At 36.3% G+C, this 24,834-nt stretch overlaps 1 protein-coding gene across 2 annotated transcripts; it reads right to left on the minus strand.

Annotated features, from left to right (window-relative positions):
- Nucleotides 1-30: 30 nt before the first annotated feature.
- On the minus strand, nt 31-24,825 carry Efa6 (Exchange factor for Arf 6). Of its 2 annotated transcripts, none has more exons than XM_065301090.1 (16): nt 24,045-24,825; nt 23,797-23,989; nt 7,094-7,160; nt 6,958-7,011; nt 5,899-6,329; nt 4,831-5,832; nt 4,416-4,669; nt 4,170-4,363; nt 3,919-4,111; nt 3,692-3,855; nt 2,758-2,986; nt 2,552-2,696; nt 2,345-2,488; nt 2,084-2,289; nt 1,011-1,064; nt 31-567 (listed from the first exon to the last, which is right to left on the minus strand). In XM_065301090.1, the coding sequence occupies exons 2-16, from the start codon at nt 23,929-23,931 to the stop codon at nt 555-557; spliced, it is 3,285 nt and encodes a 1,094-aa protein (XP_065157162.1). In that variant the 5' UTR covers nt 23,932-23,989; nt 24,045-24,825; the 3' UTR covers nt 31-554. The 2 variants fall into 2 exon arrangements, with proteins under 2 accessions (XP_065157162.1, XP_065157161.1); XM_065301089.1 differs by having other exon boundaries at nt 2,758-3,007.
- Between the last annotated feature and the right edge of the window lie 9 nt (nt 24,826-24,834).

The following is a 24,834-nucleotide window of genomic DNA, read 5'->3' on the forward strand; positions in this document are numbered from 1 at the left end:
TTGTTTTAATTGAAAGGATGTAATACATAATTACATAAGAAGCGTTTAATGTACATAGAAAATAATAAATGGCAATAAATAAGCTGTGTTTGCGCCTTAAATATGTCCGTAAATAGTTTTTTTAGCACTGAACAACTTTCATATTTCATAAGTAAAAATATAAATCAATAACTGTATTGTTCATTCACTTGAAATCATGCCATTCGCCAAATCTTCTTCATCATTTATCTCATTCACTCCTCAATCTTTTATTATTTATATACCCTACCTATGTAAAATGCATAATCATTGAATTCGTTCTGTTTTCATCTTCAAAACGCTTTACATTTGAATGTTTTGCTAAACAAATTAGCAGTGTATCAGTTTATCAGTGAAAATATCCCCGCCAACAACACCGGTACATGGTACATCTAATAAATAATTGATCTTTGGTCTCTTGTTAAAATTATTACCATCATAATTCACTCGCGCTCTTCGTTTGCATTTGCGTCCACTGGCTCATCATCTTCAATTGCATTTATTGCACAATCCGTGCGCGATTAGCTGCATTGGCATCAGTCCAACTTCCTAGATTACAAACAGATAGATTCACAATAGATTAATCATAATCACATTATTAAATTGGGGAATAAATTGCGCAAGGTCTAAAAGCAACACCAATTTAGTACAAAAAGCTTCAAAGTATTGTAAATATTCAAAGTTTTCAAAGCAAAACGTTGAAGAAACAGGCATGCAAACACAAAATACGAAATAAAAAACCAAAACAAAAGTTTGTTACAGTTGGATTAATCAATCAATGAAAAACACCACCGAGAAGAGCCGTTATATCTGTACCGATATCTGAAAGTATTAGCAAATATTCAATTAGTAATTATTTGATGAATGTAACATTTGTAATTAATTGATTGTGTGTGAGGTGAGAGATGTTGATTTCGGTTGGGTGCAAGCGTCAAATCAACTCGGTAACATCGATAAAAAAAAAAACTAAACAAAATCATAACATAACGCACCTTCTAGGTATAGGGGACTCGTACTTCGGTACGTATTTTATGTGCACAATTAACCTACAACAAAACACGACAATGTACATTTGCTTGTTCATCAATATATTTCATCAAATTGCGTCTGTTTACGGCCGTTGTTGTAGTCGTCACACATCTCCGACAATAATGTAGTTAAACGTGTTAGTTTTTAAATCTTTCTCCACTTGAATAGCACATAATTATGGTTATGTTATCATTCAATCTCGAAACGGAACTGAGCAAAAGTTTCCCAACAACTATTTCGTCTCATTCACGCAAGAACATCATATTTCAGGCACATGTTTAGCTTTTCATCATCGCATCTTCACTTGAATTCATTTTTTTCCTTCTATCTATGTATTAGTAAGTCGTATCGTAATTTATATATTACTATATGTAGTCAATTTATCATTGTTTAAGTTATTTAAGTTATTATTATATGTATATAATACCTAAAGTTGTTGGTAGTTTGTTTTTTTTTAAACCTTCGTTAAGTTTTACGAATTTTCACATTTCACTCGCAAATGAACAACTTTTTCACAGCCCCCTACCTAAAACACAATCGCTCATTGATGTTGTTAAATGTTTACAAAGCTTAAAAAACGCATCTCTCAATCAAATAATCAATCATTCAAATATTCGCATGTACTGCTTAAATATTACAAGATTTCGCCTTCTTCTTATCGTCTTACAGAAGGTAAACCAACGCTACAAAGAGGTGTCCTCAACTCTCAACTCAATATGTACACATACACAAAATGGCTACCACCCCCACCACCATCATAACCTACCTCCTACTAAGCTACCACCAGAGAATACTAAAACAATTAAAAACACAACCAAAACATAATCCAAGTTGTAGATGACTAGTAGATGAATAAAAACAACTAAATAAATATAGGAGATGACTAAGTTGAAGTGAAGGGGATGAGAGAAACAAAATACTTCTGGCCCAATTCTGTCAAAGCACACATGCTGAGAACACCCCCAAGACCCGTCAGCCAATGTCTGCATCCCCGTTGAGCATATGCCGGCTGTAGATCGCCTGCCTGTAACTGTACCTATTTGTTTGCGGCGAGCGCGAATTGCGCGCCGCTGCCGGCTCCGCCTGCACCGGAGGCATCGCTGTGGCGGGCGCATCACCCGGATGACAACCGGTGGCTTCATCCAGCTCGCCGATGCAACTCTCCACCAGACTCACGCCTAGTTCCGGATAGGCGGACATCTTGGATCGCAGGATATAAGCATAGGCTCTATATCTTTTAACCTACGGAATATAATGATGAAAAATGTAAAATTTTATTGAAAAATGAAGTAAATACCTCGAAATTTAGGTAAACTTCGCGTTCCTTGTAGTTCTGCACGACTAGTGACTTGGCATTGCGCTCTGGTGGCGATCTGCGATGCTCTTCGAGCTCGCTCTCCAGTCTCATAACTCTCTCCTCGTGATCTCTCAATTGTTCTCGCTAAATATCATAAAAAAACTTAATTTTTAATTCCGTAGATGATAAAAATGTGTTTTTTCTTACGAAATTTAATTTGGTGTGACTGCAAGGTAACAGAGGCCGTTGAAACTTCTTCTGCGACCCAACAGCCGCCTCCAGAGGCGGTGCGGAAAAACTAGCGCATACAAAGTTGATGGTATCAATCCAGGACTGCAGTTCTTTCGAATCACTAAAAAACAATCATTTTAGTATAAAAAAACACAAAAAAACATAAAACAAAATAAAATTACCTAGTTTGGAATAAATATTCCGCCTGATCAGCCGTCTGCAGCCTAAACACATACTGCTTCTTCGTGTAGTCTGTAGCTTTGGTCGCCAGGGCATGGTAGATGCGAATCGCATTATGCAGATTGTCACCCATCTGATTCTTGCGGAAGCCGTTCTCGTCCTTGTGCAGATAGAGGACCATATCACGCAGTGTGCAGTAGAACATCTTCCAGCTGCGCTTGTGAAACGGCGCTAGAAAAATGCAGCAAAGGCCTTCGAAACAGCTATTTTTGTTTGCCAACATGCTGTGCGATGGCGGTAATCGCAACTTGCTAAGAATACTCCAAACACTCCTAATGCAAATCACCGCTAGACAAATGTTCTAAAATTCTAGTATACAAGTCATGATGAAATCAACAACTGAGAGATAACGAATGAATGAAAAGTGTTTGGTTTGTACAGATGTGAGAGAGTGTCTAGGTGGTGTATTCAATTGTATAGCAAGCAAAGCAAGCAGAAACTACTCCTAGAGTTTTACTAATATTAATAATAATAACAAGGTGAATGTGTGGTAATAAAATACTTTTGTTTGCAAATCGAATTTGTAGAATCAAAAATATGTTCCAGAAGACAAATGGTAAGGTGCAAAATAATTGATATGTACACGTTTCTTGTTTCGTTTCAATGTTTTTTCATGTTGTTGGTTTGTGTTGGTTTTGTTTTGTTTCTTGTGACAAATTTGAAACTTGTAAATTGCTTGCTTACCAAACACTTCTGTCGCATCATCGAGAAAATAAAGAAAAAACGTAAGAAAAACCAACTCTCGAGAAATCAAACTCAAAAATTATAAGGATAATCATAACACACGTTGGTAGTACGTTGAACGTGCGAGAGAAAATGCGGTAAACCCTACGAATTTCTATCAGTCAATCTGATTCTACGCGCGGCGAGACTCACTTCGTTTGGCGTTCGACTCGTAGCAGCATTTGCGCATCACGTAGCCCTTCTTGTATTCCGTAGCGTTGGCAAGGCTTGGCACGTCCAGGAATGGATTCCCGCCGAGATGCTGCTCCATTATCGGCTTCTGCATGTTTTGCCCATCGTGATCTACTTCATCATCACTAAAACCCACACAAAAATAATTAAAAACATATAAATACAATTAAAAACCACAATATTCTTACACTGCCCATTCGAGTGGATTGTTCTTGATGGCGTGGTAGAGCTGCTTGAGTACTTCCCGCGGAAAGTTTTCGTTTTCATTGAGGCCGGCGAGATTCTCGATGAACTCGTGGCACGTCATCTTGCGATTGATGTTCTGCGTGTGTAAATCAGTGTTGAGCAACATTATTGCGCACGTTAACGTGTGCACAGCATCTGGAAACGCAAAAAAAGTAAATAAAATAAAAATGGCGGTCATATTTGTGGTACAAACCTTGTGAATTAAAGGAACCAGGATTGCAGTCTAAGAATCTCTTTGAAAAATGCACAAGCACGCGTTCGCGCTCCTGCGTCTCACCGGTAAGCGAGAATTGTTTAAGGAACTTGCGCAGTGCAATGTCTAACGTATCCTGGTCAAAGTTAAAGTTCCTCAGGTATTCATCAGCTACCGCACGGCTAAATTCATTGCTAAAATCAACCAAAACTTAAATTTTGCATAAAAATAATTATTAACACATACTTTTTGCTTAAATGCCTTGAAACATCTGACTTTTTAAACCCGTCCAAGTTGTACAGACGATTTGCAAGACGTATCGCTGACGGCATGTCAACCGCCTTCGGTGAGTAGTGAAAACTATGCAGGCTATCAACATCGCTGTCATCCTCGGAAACCGGCGGCGATGAAGACGCGGACATGGCACTTATACCACCACCGCCACCCTCCAACAACGCGCGTTCTTCAGCCTCGTCCTCAAACTCGTACTCCGCCGAAATCTTTACAAACACACAAGTTAATATCACACACAAAAATGAGGTTGACAATACAATATAATATAATATAATACAGAATCACATGTTATACCAATTGATGATAACAATCCATAAATTGATAAGATATCAATCATCAATCATCAATGAATCTTAAAATGACTCACCTGCTCGCGGCGATTGTTTGCACACTGCCCCTTCCCGCGATCCTTCACCGTATCCTTATCGGGTCCCTTCACCTGTATCACAATGCGATGCTCGGAATCACCTTGATTACAACCACCCGCAGCAGTTTTATGCGGCTGCCGTGGTTCGGACACCAGCAACGTACTATCACTATCACTATGATCACTGATCTCCATCACGCAGTCGCGGATGCCCATGCTGTCATCGTCATTGTAGTCCGGACTGGAGATATTCGAGATGGCCTCGGAGACGCTAAAGTCACCATTGGTAGGCGCGCCATACGCGGCGGCATCGGAATGCGGGCCATTGGGCAACGCATACGGTGGCGCACGCCGACTCCCACTATGGCTGGACATCACCGAGGAAGACACAGAAGTAGGCGACTGTGGGGAATCACTGCGCATCGGCGACGACGACGTCGGTGATGAGCTGCTACCATTCGAGATGGTATGACACAGTTGTCCCTTGCCAACGTTACCAACCGGCACGATTGGTAGCTGTTGGCCATCGACGGGCGCATTGTATGTCCATACGATGCGATCACGATCCGCTTGGCTAGCGGGCGCCGTACCAATCCCGCTGCCAACAGAACCATAGCTAGCATCCGGTCGGGTATCTAATAAAGTATTCAATGAGCTGGTGATATCGTCATCCACGTCGATATCCACCGTGCTGATACTTTTCGCGTCCTGTAGTTGATCCTCCGAGCGTGAGGTGCGCACAAAGTTATTGAATTGTTTGCCGGCAGCGGTGCCGCCGCCTTCCGACGGCGACGGCGTCGAGAGCGCATCGTGCGTGCGCTTGTTGGCACTGACAGGGGAAGTGGTCGCCGAGTTCGTCGCGTTGTGATGATGATGGTGATTGGATCGGTGGCCCATCTCCATTTCGTTGGGGGAGTTGGGCACCGAATTGTGCTGCGGCTGGTTCGTCACGTTTTGTCGTTGGTGATTCGAGTGGCTATTTTGATACTTCATGCGATTATCCTACAGAGAAAAATATATTGAGAAGCGCCATCTATGAATGTATAGTTGTGAATTTTGATTGCATACCTTAAATAATTGTTTAGGTACTATAATTGGCTGTGGTTGCGTCTTGGAGATGTTCAGAATATGCTCGCCAGTCATCATGTACGCTTCGTACTTGGCCTTGGGTGGCTTCTCGCCGCCGAGGGGCTCCCATTGCAGTTCGTCCTGGTGGTGTTGTTGTAGGTGGCGTGCGTTGCGATGGTGCACCTTGTTACCGTTCGTCGTCGTCGTCTTGTTGTTGTGCTGCAACTGATCGCCGGATTTATCGGTGCCATTTGTTTTGTGGATGAGCGGCTCGGGCCGATTCTGCGCCTGCTGCGGCTGCAACGGGTGCTGCTGGTATGCCGGTAAACCGGAAACGACCGGCGGCGTAGAGGTTGTTCTATGCACGCCGGCTAGGTCCCCGTCGGTCGAGTGCAATTGCTGTTGGCGGACTGTTGCCTTTATTTTTGGATCTAAAAATGGGGAAAATCGATAAAAATTGTATTTTTTTAAACTAAAATATTGATTTTTGAGTTTAAATTCGCGTTTTTAAGCAAAAAACTACATAAAATATTCACGATTTTTAATTATCAGTTAATTATTGAATAAAATTATCAAAATTTCAAGTTTTCTGGAGAAAATGACGATTTTTGAGTTTAAATTCGCGTTTTTAAGCAAAAAACTACATAAAAACTTCATGACTTTTATTTATTCATCAAAATGTTAAATAAAATCATCAAAATTTCAAGTTTTCTGGAGAAAAATGACGATTTTTGAGCTTAAATTCGCGTTTTAAGGCAAAAAACTACATAAAAACTTCACAATTTTTAATTATTCGTCAATTATTGAAGAAAATCATCAAAATTTCAAGTTTTCTGGAGAAAAATGTCGATTTTTGAGCTTCAATTCGCGTTTTAATGCAAAAAAACTACATAAAAACCTCACAATTTTTAATTACTCATCAAATATTTAAAAAAAATCATCAGAATTTCACGTTTTCCGAAGAAAAACTTCAATTTTATGCTAAAATTCGCATTTTAAAGCAAAAACACCAAAATAAACATTTTTAATAATTTAATTAATACTAAATTAAATAATTACCTCTTTTGATTTTTAATGTCACAGGATCCGTGGATAAACGTAGACATTTCAACACTAAAATCATAATTTCATTTTCATTAGAATTTTCCTCATTTTTTTTTCTTGAAACTTTTCTAATCAAAAAAATCTCGTCTACCTTCTTTGGTGCTAAATGTGTTTACGTCCGTCTCGTTGACTTTCAGTATGACATCGCCGATCTCGACCTGTAACAACACAAGCAGCGTCAATAAGGCCCGTGGCAGAAATAATAAAACGCCGGCAAACAAACAGAATTATTAGTTCAGCATCGGCGACGTCACATTATTGGATTGAGGGACGAAGAATTGCAGGCGGAGAAGACAAAAAACATGTTCGGAATAAATAATATCGTAGCAAACTTTTTCATCTTTCACCTTTCATTCGTAGTTTTTTGTTCTTTGTGCAAAAACAACTTCACTTAGTAAAGTAGTGAAGCTATCTTCTAGTGAAGACATTTCACTCAGGAAAAACAAAAGGAATCTGTCGATAAGACGAGAATAAATGTGTTCATCGTGACAGGATGACGAGATTTACAAGAAAACCACGATTTCTAACAAAATTGATGAAAATTTCGTGTTTTTCGCTTGAAAATGCCTCGTAATGTTTGTAAAATACGTAAAATTGCACGATGTAACCAAGGAAATGATTATTGGATGGGAAGGATATATCGCAGAGTGGAAAAACAGGACGAAGCGCGTAAACTATACGAGGAACGTAAAAAGCGTAAAATGAGCACAAAGCTTAAGGGAGATAAAGCACATAAAGCGCTTGCTTTACTTTCAGACACTGGCGCGGGCAGTTTTCATAATTTACCGAAAATACAACACGATAAGACGCCGCGCGCCGCCTCTAAGAGGAAAATGAAGACGTAATTCACAAGAAAAATGCTACAAATTCAGGTTTATGAGCTGCAGGATTTAATTTTCAAGATTTTATCCACAATTAATTTAGGAATTTAGTCTTTTGAATGTGTTTCGTGAACTTTGCTCGTAAAATCTCCCAAATTTCGTATTTTAATCGGTTTGCATTCCATGTGCCACTTGACTACTTCGATAATACCCGAGCTTTTAGTTGGAGTTTGAGTTGTGACTGAAAACGCGTGTTTGTAAGCACAGGAGCGCCGCTCAAGCGTGGCTAAAAGCTTTCCTTCATTTTCATTTTCATCACAATAAGTCACATACGCGATGGGAATGTAAATGAGCGTAGCGTTCATATGTGCAAATATAAAAACGCATTGAAAAATGTTTTTTTAGTTTTTAAATTTCTATCGATTTGAACTGAAATTTTGTGAATTCTCTCCCAGGCGAATGCGAAATAGTTATGGCTCAGGAAACATGGCGTGATGTAATTACTCACACCAAACGCTCTATAGCTCTTGGCGGCGGTAGCGCTGGTGGCGGCGAGCAAAGGGCCTTTCCTCGCGCTCGCACACGCTCATTACATTCCCTCTTCAACGAGAGCGCGCGGCGAGTTTCATGATTACGAAAATTGCGCACGATGTGCACATTTTATCGCATGTTTTCCACACTCACACTTCGACAATGGTTAAAAATGCAAAAAACATACGTACAAATACATACGTTAGGGTAATTTGAATTTTACATTACTAATATTCACATTAATCATTTAAAAGCTTCCTTTGCTAAGTCAGGTAACACTGAAAAAATGTTTTTTTGTAGAGTTTGTTATAAAAATTGATTTCAACACCCTGTATATGAAAAAGTAACAATGTTACGTATAAAATATTAAAAGAAACCGATAGGGAATTCAATTAGCTATAAAATGAAACATTCCCGAGTATTTTTGTAGTAAAATTGTAGAAATTATTAACAATTTTGTTAAATATTTCAATTATTATCTTGCAAATTATAAAGTTGAACTTTGGAGCCATCTAGCGGCTAAAGTAATTAAGATACCTTCAAAATTTAATCATCTATCAAAGGGTAATTTAATTCTCTTTCTAAAAATGTATAAACAAATATTTTGTTTGTAAAACTTTAAGAATTATCAACAATTTAGTAAAATATTACAATTCTCATCATCCACATAATAAAGTTGAACTTTAGAGCCCTCTAGCGGCTAAACTACTAATGATATCATTATTTTTTAAAAAAGACTCAAAGAAGAATTTAATTGGCTTTCTAAAAATGTATCAACAATTATTTTGTTTGTAAAACTTCCAGAATTATGAACAATTTTGTAAAATATTACAATTCTCATCATCCACATAATAAAGTAGAACTTTAAAGCCCTCTAGCGGCTAAATTACTAATGATATAATTAATTTTTAAAGCTGACTCTAAGAAGAATTTAATTGGCTTTCTAAAAATTATCAACAATTATTTTGTTTGTAAAACTTCAAGAATTATAAACAATTTTGTAAAATATTACAATTCTCATCATCCACATAATAAAGTAGAACTTTAAAGCCCTCTAGCGTCTAAACTACTAATGATATCATTAATTTACAAAGGTGACTCGAAGAAGAATTTAACTATCTTTCTAAAAATGTCTTAACAATTATTTTGTTCATAAAATTACAAAAAATATAAACAATTTAAAAAATATTTTATTGCAAAATTAAATTCTTATCCATTCTGTAAATTTCCTAATCCTGTGGTAAAATTTTCTATAACCCAAAATAAACCACGTTCAAATCCATCCGTTGGCGGCTAGACGGATAAATTATCCCCCACACCACACCGATGCAAACAACAATGCTCGCCTTCGAGATACATCCAGAGATAAACGTAATAAATGCTTTCATTAATTTCGTGCGCGTCACTCCAAGTGCTTTTGTACTATTGTGGTCACAATTCCACAGAAACGCAAAAAAGTAATATTGACATTATTATTACTATTATTAGACATATAAATAAATATAACTTGTAAAGTTTAATAAATGCTCGTGTCTCATATTATATCCATAATTGATAATAGCCGTTTTCGTAAATTCTTGCTCTTACGTATTACACTTTAACGACCTACATAACATGGCGCGTAACGAGCGCAAAAACAAGTCTACGCCATGCTCGCAGATAAAGCGACACAGGCGCGACGCCAGAATTGCCATGAATTGATGATGAATCAATGTTTGCACAAGCGGCTAAGTGCTGATAAACCGCAATAAATGGAAGCAGGCGCTGATAGCAGTAATGCACTGTTCCACTGTTGAATGTTAAATTGTAGCGTGGTGTAATTGAAATGAATGATTTGTCGAGTGAAAGTTGAAAGTTTCAGTCAAGTTCATTCAAGAAAATTGATTTTAACGCCCTGTATACGACAAAGTAACAATGTTACATATTATATTATTTATGAAATCGATAGGGAATATAATTATCTATAAAATGAGACATTGCCGGGTATTATTGTAATAAAATTGTAGAAATTATTAATAACTTTGTTAAATATTACATTTATTTACATTCAAATGGTAAAGTTGAACTTTGGAGCCATCTAGCGGCTAAACTAATGATGATATCTTACAAATTTAAACGTTTGTGGAAAAAGAATTTAATTATCTTTCTAGAAATGTCGCATTGATTATTGTGTTAATAAAACTATAAGAATTATGAACAAGTTTGTTAAATATTGTATTTAGCATCAGCCGAATTATAAAGTTGAACTTTGAAGCCATCTAGCGGCTAAACTACTAATGATATCTTCGGATTTTAAACGTTTATAAAAGAAGAATTTAATTAGCTGTCTAAAAATGCCTTAATAATTAATTTGTTGCAAAATCTCCAAGAATTATAAATAATTTTGTTAAATATTCCATTATCATCACCCAAATTAAAAAGTTCAATTTCCCTGCCCTCTAGCGGCTAAACTATGACTGATATCTTTAATTTTTAAAAGTTTATAGAAGAAGAATTTAATTACCTTCCTAAAAACGCCTCAACAATAAATTTGTTTATAAAACCACAATGATTACAAACAATTTAAACTCAAAACCACTATTTTTTCACATCCGGAATTGAATGCTCTTTTTATTCACTGATAAAAGTTTCAGTCGCGAAAGTATACCCAACTCACTGTGTGCAAATGGAAAGTTGGTGTAAACCGCCAACAAAAATGCGGATATTGTCTGAATTCCAATTCCCCCGCGTGCGCGTGCGTTCACACGGTGTTTATCTGATTTATCTTTTATTTAGCTGCCAGAGAATCGTGTGATGTATCTACTAACCGTAAAAAACACAACAATGCAAACACACAAAAAACCAGGAGTATCCGAATCATCACTCCACACAACATGTTGTAATATTTTCAACTATGGACAGCGTGAAGCGGCAAATAAACGCAAATTACAAATTAAAAATTAAATGCGTGCATATTCATTTGCACGAGCCAATTTCCACGGAGATAAATGATGATTAAACACGCAAACAAACAGAAATTTGAAATAATTTTGTTCAAGTTCAATTTTGAAGCCATCTAGCGGCGAATTTAATGGTGATATCTTTAATTTTTAATAATCATAGAAAAGAATTTAATTGGCTTCCTAAAAATGTCTAAACAATTATTTTGTTTGAAAAACTAGGAGAATTATAAACAATTTTATAAAATATTGCAAAATGCATCATCCAAATGATAAAGTAGAACTTTGGAGCCCTTTAGCGGGTAAACTAATAATAATATCATTAAATTTCAAAAATGTGTCAAAAAAGAATTTAATTATCTTTCTAAAAATGCCTTAACAATTATTTGGTTATCAAAACTAAGAAAATTATAAACAATTTTGTAAAATATTACAAAAATCATCACGCAAAATATAAAGTTGAACTTTGAAGCCATCTAGCGGCTAAACTAAGAGTGATATCTTTAAATTTCAAACGTATAACAAAAAAGAATTTAATAATCTTTCTAAAAATGCCTTAACAATTATTTAGTTATCAAAACTACAAAAAGTATAAACAATTTTGTAAAATATTACAAAAATCATCATCCAAATGATAAAGTAGAACTTTGGAGCCATCTAGCGGCTAAACTAATAATGATGTCATTAAATTTCTAAAATGTATCAAAAAAGAATTTAATTATCTTTTTAAAAATGCCTTAACAATTATTTTGTTATCAAAACTACGATAATTATAAATAATTTTGTAGAATATTACAAGAATCATCATGCAAAATATAAAGTTGAACTTTGGAGCCATCTAGCGGCTAAACTATTATCGATATCTTTAAATTTCAAACGTATAACAAAAAAGAATTTAATTATCTTTCAAAAAATGCCTTAACAATTATTTAATTATCAAAACTACAAAAAGTATAAACAATTTTGTAAAATATTACAAAAATCATCATCCAAATGATAAAGTAGAACTTTGGAGCCATCTAGCGGCTGAACTAATAATTTTATCTTTAAAATTCAAACGTGTATCGAAAAACAATTTAATTATCAATCTACAAAGAACTAAACAATTTTCATAGCTTTAGAATTGCGCAAATTAATCTGCAATCGAATTAAATCAAAATCCCCAAAGCGGAAACAATGAGGAAGCATGTAATACCGAAATCAATAATGCAATATCAGGATTATCCGATAACTGTTCACTCTTATAAGTAACAAATGTAGAAACACAAAATATTCAGGACGCCACTCACGAATGATATCGAAATATTCAAATCCTCTTCTCTTCGTATTGATCGTCTTACATAAACTAGACTAACTAAACTATTAACAAGAAGTAGCAGCGAATATTTAGGTCAATATCCACACAGAGAGCTAAAATATAATATTTTAAATGTTTTATACGATAACTGATCGCGTAGATGATTCATTTGTCAAATACGAGTGTCGGACACGTGTAGCTGTAACGCCGCACTTAGAAAACTCAAGGAAAACCGGTGAAAAACACGAATCTAATCGATAAATCGATTACCAAGGCGCTGCGACGAGTTTGTTACAACCTAACAAACGGGCGAAAACATTTCCGAAATTAATTCATTTCGATAGGAATTAATTTATTTCGTGCAGACGGAGGATTGTTTCGTTAATTGAAGAAGTGCTCATCGGATGAGTCTAGAAACTAGTGGAGTTGAATTGTTGAGTTGTAGTTGAGTTGAGTTGAAAAGTTTGCAGTGTGCAAAGGCTAACAAAACGAAGGGAAACAATGATTAAATCCGCTAAATTGAAATAATACAACAAGTAATTATAAATAATATTAGTAGCGGAATGAAAACTGCAAGAATTGTTAACAATTTTGTTAAATATTATGAATATTATTGTCCAAATTATAAAGTTTAACTTTAAAGCCATCTAGCGGGAAAACTAATAATGATATCTTTAAATTTCAAACGCGTATCGAAAGAGTTTTTAATTATCTTCCTAAAAATATATCAACCATTATTTTGTTGTAAAAACTTCAAGAATTATAAACAATTTTGTAAATATTTCATTTATAATCATACAAATTATTAAGTTTAACTTTGACGCCATCTAGCGGTCAAATTAATAACGATATCTTTAAATTTCAAACGTGTATCGAAAGAGAATTTAATTATCTTCCTAAAAATGTATCAACCATTATTTTGTTGTAAAAACTTCAAAAATTATGAACAATTTTGTAAATATTTCATTTATCATCATCCAAATTATTAAGTTTAACTTTGACGCCACCTAGCGGCCAAACTAATAATGAAATCTTTAAATTTCAAACGTGTATCGAAAGAGAATTTAATTATCTTCCTAAAAATGTATCAACCATTATTTTGTTGCTAAAACTTCAAGAATTATAAGCAATTTTGTAAATATTCCATTTATCATTATCCAAATTATTAAGTTTAACTTTGACGCCATCTAGCGGCTAAACTAATAATGTTACCTTTAAATTTCAAACGTGAATCGAAAGAGAATTTAATTATCTTCATAAAAATGCCTTAACAATTATTTTGTTGTTAAAACTTCAAGAATTATGAACAATTTTGTAAATATTTAATTTATTATCATCCTAATCATTAAGTTGAATTTTAAAGCCCTCTAGCGGCTAAACTAATAACATAATCTTTAAATTTCAAACGTGTATCAACCAACAATCTAATTATCTTCCCAAAAATGTATCAACAATTATAATACAACACTTGGTTGTCTCACATTCACACTCGAACTGTAACTCACGCGCGCATTGTTTATTCATCCGCGTTGGCTCCAGTTCCGGTCACAGCCTCCTCGCAAAGTGCATTGTTTATCCGCGATGTTTGTGCATACATCAAGCCCTCTCTATTCTATCAATTCTCCGCAGAGTTTCGCAAAGTTTCCACTTTGCAATACACACATCAACAGCCGATTTATTTCGCGAGCGAACATTCGAGAATATCCACGCATTTATTTTTCTTCTTCTTTTTCCGTGTGTTTGTGTGTGTGGAAAACATTAAAATTTCATTACCGCGGGATGAAAGCGAGAAAAATACGTAAAGCTCCGACAACTTTATGGAATAAATTACATTAAATTCGACCGATTCGAAGGTTGGGATTTTTGGGCTTTCGGGGTTGTGTGCGAACCAATTTAATATTTAAAACGTGTCCTACTTGTCGTACGATCCACACCGGAAGCCATCAGAAACATTTCACATTTCTTCATTTCAATACAACACTTTGAATATTTAAACCATATTTTTCACCTTACATTGAATATTGAATATTTATGCGCACAAACACCCTGTATATTAATTTATCCACTGTTGATGCCCAGAAAAAAAGTCTCCAACTTTTAATTCGCCTTTGAATGTTTTAATTACGCTTAATTTCCGGCGGACACTCTCTTTTTAGTCCTGTTTGTGGTTGGCGGCGGCGGTAGTTTTTCTTGTCCCGATAGTAATTTTGCGGCCGGGCCGCATCGGAGGCGGCTGCGAGCGGCGCGGCGAGGACGACTCAACTGGGTCACACCCTTGCTCGTTCGTCGGCACTCGCCTCCGGTGGGCCGTTTCGGCATTCCACGCCGCCGCCGCCGCCGGCAGCAGCAGGCGCGCGCCTATCGCCGCCATGGAAAGAGAGAGGGAGGGCGGGAGCGGCGGGGCAACGAATCGAATTCATACAGGGCGATTCAAAAAAACCTCAAAAACATTTAAATCATAAAACATCGCAATATTCTTAAAAAATGATTTAACAAATTAAATAAAAATATTTTTAAAAAATGTTTGATATTATTGGGACATCCTGTATGAATGTCTCCAGCTTGCGGCGTCGTGGCGCCTCCACGTCGCAGAAAAAACACCCACGATGCTTCATCTTTTCTTTCTCTGCCGTGAATCTCCGCACAACAATTTCTGCTAGATTTCGTAATTTCAATGTCACCTTTACTCTTTACTCTCTCACCTGTATTTTCTACAGGTAGTTATTAAACGCAAGCAGTTCACACTAAGAAAACGCATAAAACAAGAGCTAAAGTCGCAAGTGCGTTGTAAAAATGCGCAATAAAACACGCCGGAAAATTGAGTTTTCTTCAGCTCAATAATATTTCTCCTTTTTTTTGTGTTTTTGAATTTTTCGCACGCATGCTTTATTTTATGCTAAACACATTTTGTTTACGTCTTATTCGTAAATGATAATTCGGGCATTCGAATTCCGCCCGCGTAGCCGGATAACTTTTCCCTTGCATTTGCAAACGCTATAAATTACGTCTTATTTTCTCTTGTAATTCCACGGAAATTCTAAAGGCAATTAAAGTCAGTCAGAAATAACCCTCGAAAAAAGAGTGCCAATGCTATGAGTTGCGGTACAATTATCGAACTTACTAGATGACTAAGTAATAAAGTGATAATTAAATTACACTCGTCATCAGTGTGAGTTGAAATTGTAAAGATAATAAAATAATTAGGCCAACACTAAATTGAATCAACAGTCGGCGATAATCGCCAAAAATTAATGCTAATCTAAGCGATGAAGATTAATTAACAGTATCAACACTTTTGCCAATTCCAAAAAGGCGTGAACTAGTAGTTGAAACTCATTAGTAGACAAGTGGTATTTAAAAATACCAAATAAGTAAAATGAAGCACAGAAAGTGTAGAAAATTAATTAATTAAAAACTCCAAGATAATTAGAAAACGAGTGGAGAGAAGTTAAAAAACAAATTAAAAACAGGGAATATTTGAAAGCAAATTAAATTATGAATTAATTTAAAAATATCCAGAAGAAAAGTTGGGGTAAATTGTAAAGTTTAACTTTGAAGCCATCTGGCGGGAAAACTAATGATATCTTTAAATTTTAAACATCTATCAAAACAGAATTTAATTATCTTCCTAAAAATGTATCAACAATTATTTTGCTTAAAAACTTCCAAGAATTATGAACAATTTTGTTCAATATTTCATTTTTCATGTAGCAAATTATATAGTTCAACTTTAGAGCCATCTAGCGGCTAAACTAATAATGATACCTTTAAATTTCAAACTCGAATCAAAAGAGAATTTAATTATCTTTCAAAAAAAATATCAACAATTATTTTGCTTAAAAACCTCCAAGAATTATGCACAATTTTGTTCAATATTTCATATTTCATGTAGCAAATTATATAGTTCAACTTTGGAGCCATCTAGCGGCAAAACTAAAAATGATATCTTTAAATTTCAAACGCGAATCAAAAGAGAATTTGATTATCTTTCAAAAAATCTATCAACAATTATTTAGTTAATAATACCACAAGAAATATAAACAATTTAAATGTTAAAACCTATTTGAACCTAAATTAAATTCCAAATTAAATCGAAACTTTTCCAGGAGAAAAGTTGAAAAATCAAACTTAGATTAAATATTTTCAAACATCAAAGTGTCTTTATCTTTACCCAAGTTCTATAGCCAAGCGGAAAAAAACTATGGGCATGTCATGAATATCTCATTACATCCGCCTTCGTTGTCACTTCCTCCGCACTACCTACGCACCAACGCATACATCACAATTCCCAACTCCTCAAAAATCGAAATCACACATCTTCAGATTGTTATTTTCCAATCAGGAGAAGTGCATTCCCAAAAACACACAATATAACTATGGTATATTGAGTCTGGAGACTCAAATCAACTCAAAATGCTCTCGAGCAGAGAGACAAGTAGGTTGTTATTTCATGAATTTTTCAACAACGTGAAATATCTGCACGGCTAAGTCAAGTCGACAGCAATTTTTCACACAAGCATAACACACACAATACACCAGACATTTTCTTGTCGTCCAGAGTTCACTGAAACTCTGAAAACGCTAGTTACCAAATTTCTCCAGCCATGTGAGATGTTGATATATCCAAGTCCCTTTGTTGATTATATTTTACACTAGCGCACAGCACACAAACACTGTCCACTTGTTAGTTCACAATGAATGCTAGTCGTAGACTGAAACTGGAACTGATTAGATTGACGCGTTCGCTTTTGTGCGTTTGCGCTTTTCAAACGCCCTGGGCGCTGTTGTTGGTGCGTTGGCGTCGCGCGTTGTTTTGCGGTCTGCGTGCGATGATTCACAATTTCAGACACCGACATAGCCAAACAATGCTTAAATTGTAATTGCGATAATTAATCATTGACTAACACACACAGAAAAAAAATCAAGTTAAAATTAAAATCCGGTTTCAATTACGTGCAGAAAATAAATTTCAATGCCTGGCGCATACAGAGAAAACTTTCTAGTGGCATTTTATTGATTTGATTAGAGTGTGATTTACGAACAAGTACTTCTAATCCGATAATAAACTTGCTTACGAGGATATTTTCACCGCAATGTGGCAATAAATTGCAGAGATAAATAGAAATTTATCGAAAATCATGACCTGGAGTTCCTCGAGTGGTTTACTAGATGATTCAAACACAACTGAGCGCTATGGTCAGTAGACTACCAGCAAAAAGTGGAGGGGGACGCACGGCGCGTCTCGCATACTAACCCCCACCACTTTTCGCGGGTAATCTGCAGGTATAAAAGCCGAGCGCGCAGTGCGCACTGCGCTCAGTCATGCCTGAGCTTTCCAGCAGTCCAGTCGCGGCTCCTCTTACCCCCACCACTTTTTGCGGGTTGTATGCAAAACCGCTATCTCCCCCTCTCCTTTTTCTCTTCGAATACACTTCCTCTAGTGTAAATTTTTGTAAAATCGATTCTTGGCGTCTACCGTTAAATATTTCCGCTCATTTGAATGTTAAACAAGTTGCACATTCCGTACAACTTTGTACACGTCTCAACTCGCATACTAATCGTTGCAATATCATCGATAAGCGACGAATTAAATTACACAAAACGAAATTAAATCCCACCAACAACCAACAAAGTAACATAATTAAATTTTTCAACGTTTTGTTTTAAACCTACGGTTTAATAAAAAGTTTCCAGCTGCGAAACTTTCGCGGTTTTCCATTATAACTTGCTACAGAGCTTTGTTTTAGTTTTCGGCAGCCGCCAAGTCATCCCCACGGCTTTTCTTCAAATACTAGAGCCTAGCTTGCGGTAAAAATCCAAAGTAAAATAAAGTACAGAAAGATGTCCAACTCAAACACGTGATAAAAGCTTCATGCTTCAACTTGTACTAATAATAAAGCTACTTTCCAAAAAGGACACTAACCAAACTAAAACTAATTACGCTTAATTGTCGCCGGGACTTGTCAGTTCAAGTTTTAATTACGCCCGGAATAAAATTACATCAAATTACATCAGTTGTACCAGTACCCACCTACCAGTAGCTTCCGATCGGAATTCATGTGGCGCGCGCGCGCGGAATAAATCTTCATCTCGCATTCCCATGCATTTTCATCGCGGCGCGCAACAAGAAGAACGATTGCGGCGCCTTGAAATGCTCAATAATTCCGCCACGCTTTGCTTCTGAGCCGGTTAGCACAGCCGTCTGTCGGCTTTCGGCGGATTTCACCAAAGCGGGAATAAAAATAAAAGAAATCCCCGAGAGTTTCTTGGATTTCCCATCATAGTTATTCGTAAACCCTCGAAATGATATTTACCACCTCATCTTTTTTCGAGTTTAGTTTAAATTAACTACCTTCTGGTGGAAATCCAGGTCAACAAGGAAATTAAAATTAAAATGGAAGCGCGCCCAAAACGCCAGTTTATGAAACCGACGCAATTTCTCAGGCGTTGAGCCCTGCGGTGAGCGGCGGCGCTAAGCCATGGAAGGCATCATGAGGACGTGGTCGCGCAATAATTATGTAAACAGCGTCTCGCGGTGGCGTTAATTGCCTACGCCCGAATTCGACTAACTGCCGTTTACTCTAGGTATCTACCCTATCCTACTCGAACAACACCCCTGTAATAGTAATTGTAATTGTATTCCAAAGTAGTTTACCAAGTAAACCAATACTGAAACATTTGCAAATTCTATTTATATTTGACATTTGACAAAATATCGTCAAGGTTCAACGTTGGTCAAAGTTCAAGACAAGTGTTTACACCACTGATAAATTAGTTTTTAATAAAAGTTAAGAAAAGTTGTGAATGTGTGTGCATGACAGCCGCGCAGCTTGACCTGATTATTTCATGTCGCAATTACGCACAAGTACCTTACCAGATGTTTAATTTAAAACTCAGAAATTTCTAATTTTTACTTTACACTTGATTTCCAACCATATTATGCAGATATAGCATAAAATGATGATGATTTATGATTTATAATGACAATAAGATTAATGCAGCACTTTTCGAGAATACCGAAAAGGTTAAACCGGTTAAACTCAACCAGAATAGAAATAACAATCGTAGTAAATTATCGACTGCAAAGAAAAACTGCAAAACAAGTGGAAACACAGCCGCGTATAACGAGGAAAATTACCCCGAAGCATGAAAGAAAATGCCAGCAGCGCCGAGAAAAAAAAACAGCAGCAGAAAAAGAATCGGAAAAGTAAAATGAAGAGAAAAAAGTGAACACAACACAACGGAAAACTTTTCAAAGCATAAAATACACGTGTTGTAGATGTATTTTCGCATGGCATGCCGCGTTTTTTTTTTCCGTTTTTTTAATTTTCCATGCTTTCAAGTGCGAACATTAAGCATGTTTGTTTTGCAGCGCGATATTAATTTTAATTAACATGAAATTTGCACACAACGCGTTATTTCTCCGCGCGCAAAAAAAAAGAATCGAAATTACCATGGATCGTGAAAAACCCTCAAAACGAGTGTGTCATGCGTCCCAGATTCAAGTCAATGACATTAAAAACCTAAACAGATTTTATAGGGTTTATACGAGCACCTTATGGCTAAGAGTGGAGGAAAGGAAATAGTGCGCCACTGGACGATGGTGATGGCGATGGGCGAATTTAGGTGCTGCACGTTTCCTTTTTACGACTTGCAAAATACTCCAGCACATCAACACCTCAAGGAAATCGATATTACACTCGTACTGGTGGTACTCATGTCAAACTCCGAAGGCATATAAATTTACCATTTTTGACTTGGATATGAGAACGATGATGAACATGTTCATCTAGGTAATTGCTGATTAAATTTTCAAGAGAAAAACACGAGTAGAGACAAGATATGTGAATTTTTAGTTCAAAACCGGTATTTTGGGTTGATACCGGTATTAATTCTGAGACTATTTCTATAATATTAAACGGTTTTGGTATTGAAATGAAAAATACCGGTATTTGAAAAATAAATACCGGTTAACCGGTTTTAATACCGGTATTTTACACCTTTACTAAAGTCTGTCAAACAGTAGTGTTTTTAGAGAGACAGAAGTAAAACGTGAGAAGTCATTACAAAAACCCACATACCACTAATATACAGAGTGTTTCAGAAAGCTAAATGTCTCTGAATTTACTTTATTTCCTTTTTCTTTATGAATTTATATCCTGACCTATTACTCTGGACTCTAGAGATCCCCGCGTCGGTTATACGGTTAACCATTAAAACATTTTAGCGCCGGTGCGCTTTTTCTAGCTCGTTAATCATAAATCAAACGGCGCATTTTCCCTCCATGCTCTCCGCCATGTTCGCCATTTCCGAGGCAAACGCAGACTTTGTTAGTCTCCAGCTCGCGTCCATTACGGTTAATGCGAGAGGACGACGAGTTAATACCGACCACATCACCCTCCTTCCCTTACTCCTACTTTTTGCGAAAATAGCAACCAAAGCAGAAAAAGTAAAGTAAATACAAGTACCTATACTACACTACTACCACCACTACTACCACTATAAATAAAAAGTAAACGTTTTCCTTAAAATATTTCCCCACCGGGCACCAGTTGGATAAATTGTTAAAGCTGACAGATTTATACGCGGCGTTAAACACCTATCGTAATGGCACGTGAGTAAATAATTTAGGAGAGCAAAGAAAAGCACGACGCTGATGCATATTATGATAACAATATATAAAAACGGAATAAAAATAACACAAAACAAATCATGCGCCAGACATGTGCATGTTAAGTACGAGTATAATTAATGAGTTTAATTACACTGCGCTCGGGGTGCAAGAAAACTTTATCGAAATGATAAGTTTAAGGCCTAATCATGTGCACACTGTGTGCACACATAATATAAAGTTTGTTGTTGGGTTAATTAAAGTTTAGCAAAAGAGGAAAAAATACAACGCAACAAAGAAAAGCAATCAGGAGGTAAATACTCCAAGGTACAATCTGACGACAGGAGTTAATCAATAAAGAAATCACGTATAAACATAATAAAAACCTGAAGTTTCTTTTGAAGCAAATAGAAGCTAAATAGAAGATATTTTTAATTTTAACTTTTTGACGTTGAGCACAGAGCATCAAAAGTGAATAAATTTTGAATGAGAGCAGTAAATAGATGCCAGTCAAAAAGTCAGATATCCTTGCTCGCGAAAGGAGTCATAGATGTAAACATAGAACACATCTTGCGAGTGTACATTTATATTTACACGATTTACCAATGCGTGTAATCACTATTAATAGTGCAAAATTCCAAAAATATAATAAGTATTGAAATACCGGTATATTTATAATCAAATACTGATCATCCTTACTAATATTATAAATGCGAATGTCCTGATGTTTGTTACACTTTCACGCAAAGACTACTTAACCGATCATCATGAAAATTTGTACACATATTCTTAGTGGTCCCCGATAGGTTATAGGCAACTTTTTATTTAATAAAAAAAATAATTTTTTAAATAAAATAAAGAAATAGTTTAGCCAATAATACCTCTGCATCTGGCTATTTGACTACTTTAACGCCATCTAGCATTCCAGCAATGAAGCTCAAACCTAAGTACTATAGTACCATCACACTGTATTATCACATTGTATTACCGACAGCTACGTCAACATCAAATCCAATTGACTACACTATGGAGACTGTACACTATACTTCCATAGACTATACTTTCAGCCATTTTAAACTTCCCGCCATTCTACTTCATTGTTACTTCTTCTGTGACTACAGACGCGTACGGAAGCAACTTCATTATTTTTGATATTCGCGAACGAAGCCAAGGGTTAAAGCCAGTTTTCAATATGATACTGCTTCCGATATAAACCGGTATTGAAAAATATTGGTATTTTAAATAAAATACCGGTTTTTCAATACTTATTTTGAATTTTTAAAGAATACCGGTATTAAATTGAGAATTCAACCCTTTCCAGGAAGGCTGCGCATGCATTATTACCACTACATAATTATAAACACTCAAAATTAATTGAAAACAAACAAAAACACGTTTTTAAACAAATTCCAACACTTTCTCAATCCCCAAACAGAAAAATAATCACCCTACCGATGTTTTCACATCATCCCTTCGCTTCTGCTTCTGTTCTTCACCCCTGTATCTTCAATTTCCACGTTTTGTATTCAAAATGATCAGCATACCGTAAACACATGCGTGTACAAAGTGCAATATGTTACAGTGTAAAACACAAGCAACAAATGTAATTGCACTCAATTTTTCAATGCTTTTCATCACCGAAACGCAAAAAGCAAATATAAACAATTTTTACGATGATTCAATGCATTCATTAAATCATTAAATTCACGACCTAGTAACACAAATTTCTCCCTATAATAATAATAAAAAACCAGCCTAAATTATACCCAAAATAAAAGCAAATCTAACCTTGTTTGAAAGCCACACATACACGTGATTAAAATGCATGTTTGTGTGCATGCCCGCCGAGTTTATTGGCGTGTTGATACGGCGTTACTAATTAGAAACATTCCGTTGCAGAAGCAAGCAGTCAAACACACTCTCGGATATACAGTGTGTTTACATTACATTACATTACAAAACGCCGGTTATTATTGGAACAATATTCAACAATAACAATAACATAATGTGTACAACAATCGTGTACAAACAAGCCGTAATTTATGCTCGCTTAATATTCACCGCATTTTTCCTATTTACTTTTATTTGAACGGTGAATCCAAACAAGTTTTAACACAATATATTAATCGATGATACGCACCGACGAATAAATTCACTATTCATGAATTATTAACAATATGCACGGATGCGGATAAACGACCTAACTGCACATTTGTCTACCAGTTTATTCTTTTATGTGAATAATGACTCATAAACGTAGAAAAATGAAAGAAAAAATGTAATATTTAGGTTGTAATCAAATTCTGAGTAAGGTATGCAACCAATTGTACACTCGGGTGTAAAATTAGGTTATGTAAGTTGAAAATCTCTTATTTCTGAGTCATTAAACTATAAAATTAAAAGAAATGCATAAATATTTGGGTAGTACTAAAATTTTGAGTAAGATATGCAACCCAGTATGCAATAAGGTGTGAATTGAGGTTATGTAGGCAGGAAATATGTCAATAAATCAATGACATTTTAATTATGCAAACATCCGGCGGAATAAATGCATAAACCGTAGGCAGATTGTTGCAAAATATGATATTCGCTTACCTCGCCGCTCTCAGCCGCTGGCGAATCGTCAATGATGTTGAAGATGATGGGCGGCAGGCCGGGTTTGCCCAGCAGCGAGAACCCAAACCCGCTGTTCTCGCTGCGGCTGAGCACCACGAGCAACTCTTCGGCCATTTGCAGCTGCAGATGCTCTCCTCCTCACGACATCGAAACACCAAACATATGACGATCACTACAAACAAACAAACTGTCAACGTTACACATCAACTATATTGTCTATTACATACCTGTTATGTTGCACTAACAACACCACACGTTTATCTTGTTTTATTTTGTTTATTTTGATTTAGTAACGCGTGACGCACGATTAATTTCGCTTTACTTCACCAATTCACATAACCTCCGTGCGTGTTTCTTCGCGGAGTGACCTCACCATCGACAACACCTAGCCAGGCATCTGCTGCGCTTGCTGCATCCACATAACACAAAACATACACGACGAATTTCTATTTCAATACGAAACGAACGAAAAAAAACCACCACTGGTTGTCGATAATGCAGAGCGGTGGATACAGTGGTGGTTGTACTGCATTCGCAAACGCGGAATTCACTGCGCGAATCGCGAATCAATGCGGCAAGCGCGGCGATCACCACACCGAGTGCAGTCTTCGGCCAGCGCCAGCATCACGCACACAGAGCCGCGCGCCGGCGAACGAAATCACCAAGTGCGCAAAGTGCGACCGAAAAAACAACAAGCGCCATTGTTGAAATAAAACATCAACCACCGCTCCAAAACCACACATCGCGCGCCCTCTATATACCAAACCCTAAACTAACCACTCAAAACTCATAAAACATGGCCGTCTCTTCAAATACGAAAAAACGTAGGTATTTTATGATGATTTCCAGCGATGATTTGCAAAAATCACAAATAACATCGCCACATCTCGCTTGAGATAATCTATTCCGTACCCGCCTTGACCCCGCACGCCTCATTTTACATCATCGCGCGTCACTTTATCGATGCGCTGCCACTGGCTGCTTCCATGATTATGAATTAGGTAACACACTTGTTCG

The sequence above is a fragment of the Atheta coriaria genome, unplaced genomic scaffold, assembly GCF_025399875.1.
Source record: "Atheta coriaria isolate IRGN ID8LTWV9N9 unplaced genomic scaffold, Caltech_Dcor_3.1 hic_scaffold_4_pilon, whole genome shotgun sequence".
Classification (NCBI taxonomy): domain Eukaryota; kingdom Metazoa; phylum Arthropoda; class Insecta; order Coleoptera; family Staphylinidae; genus Dalotia; species Dalotia coriaria.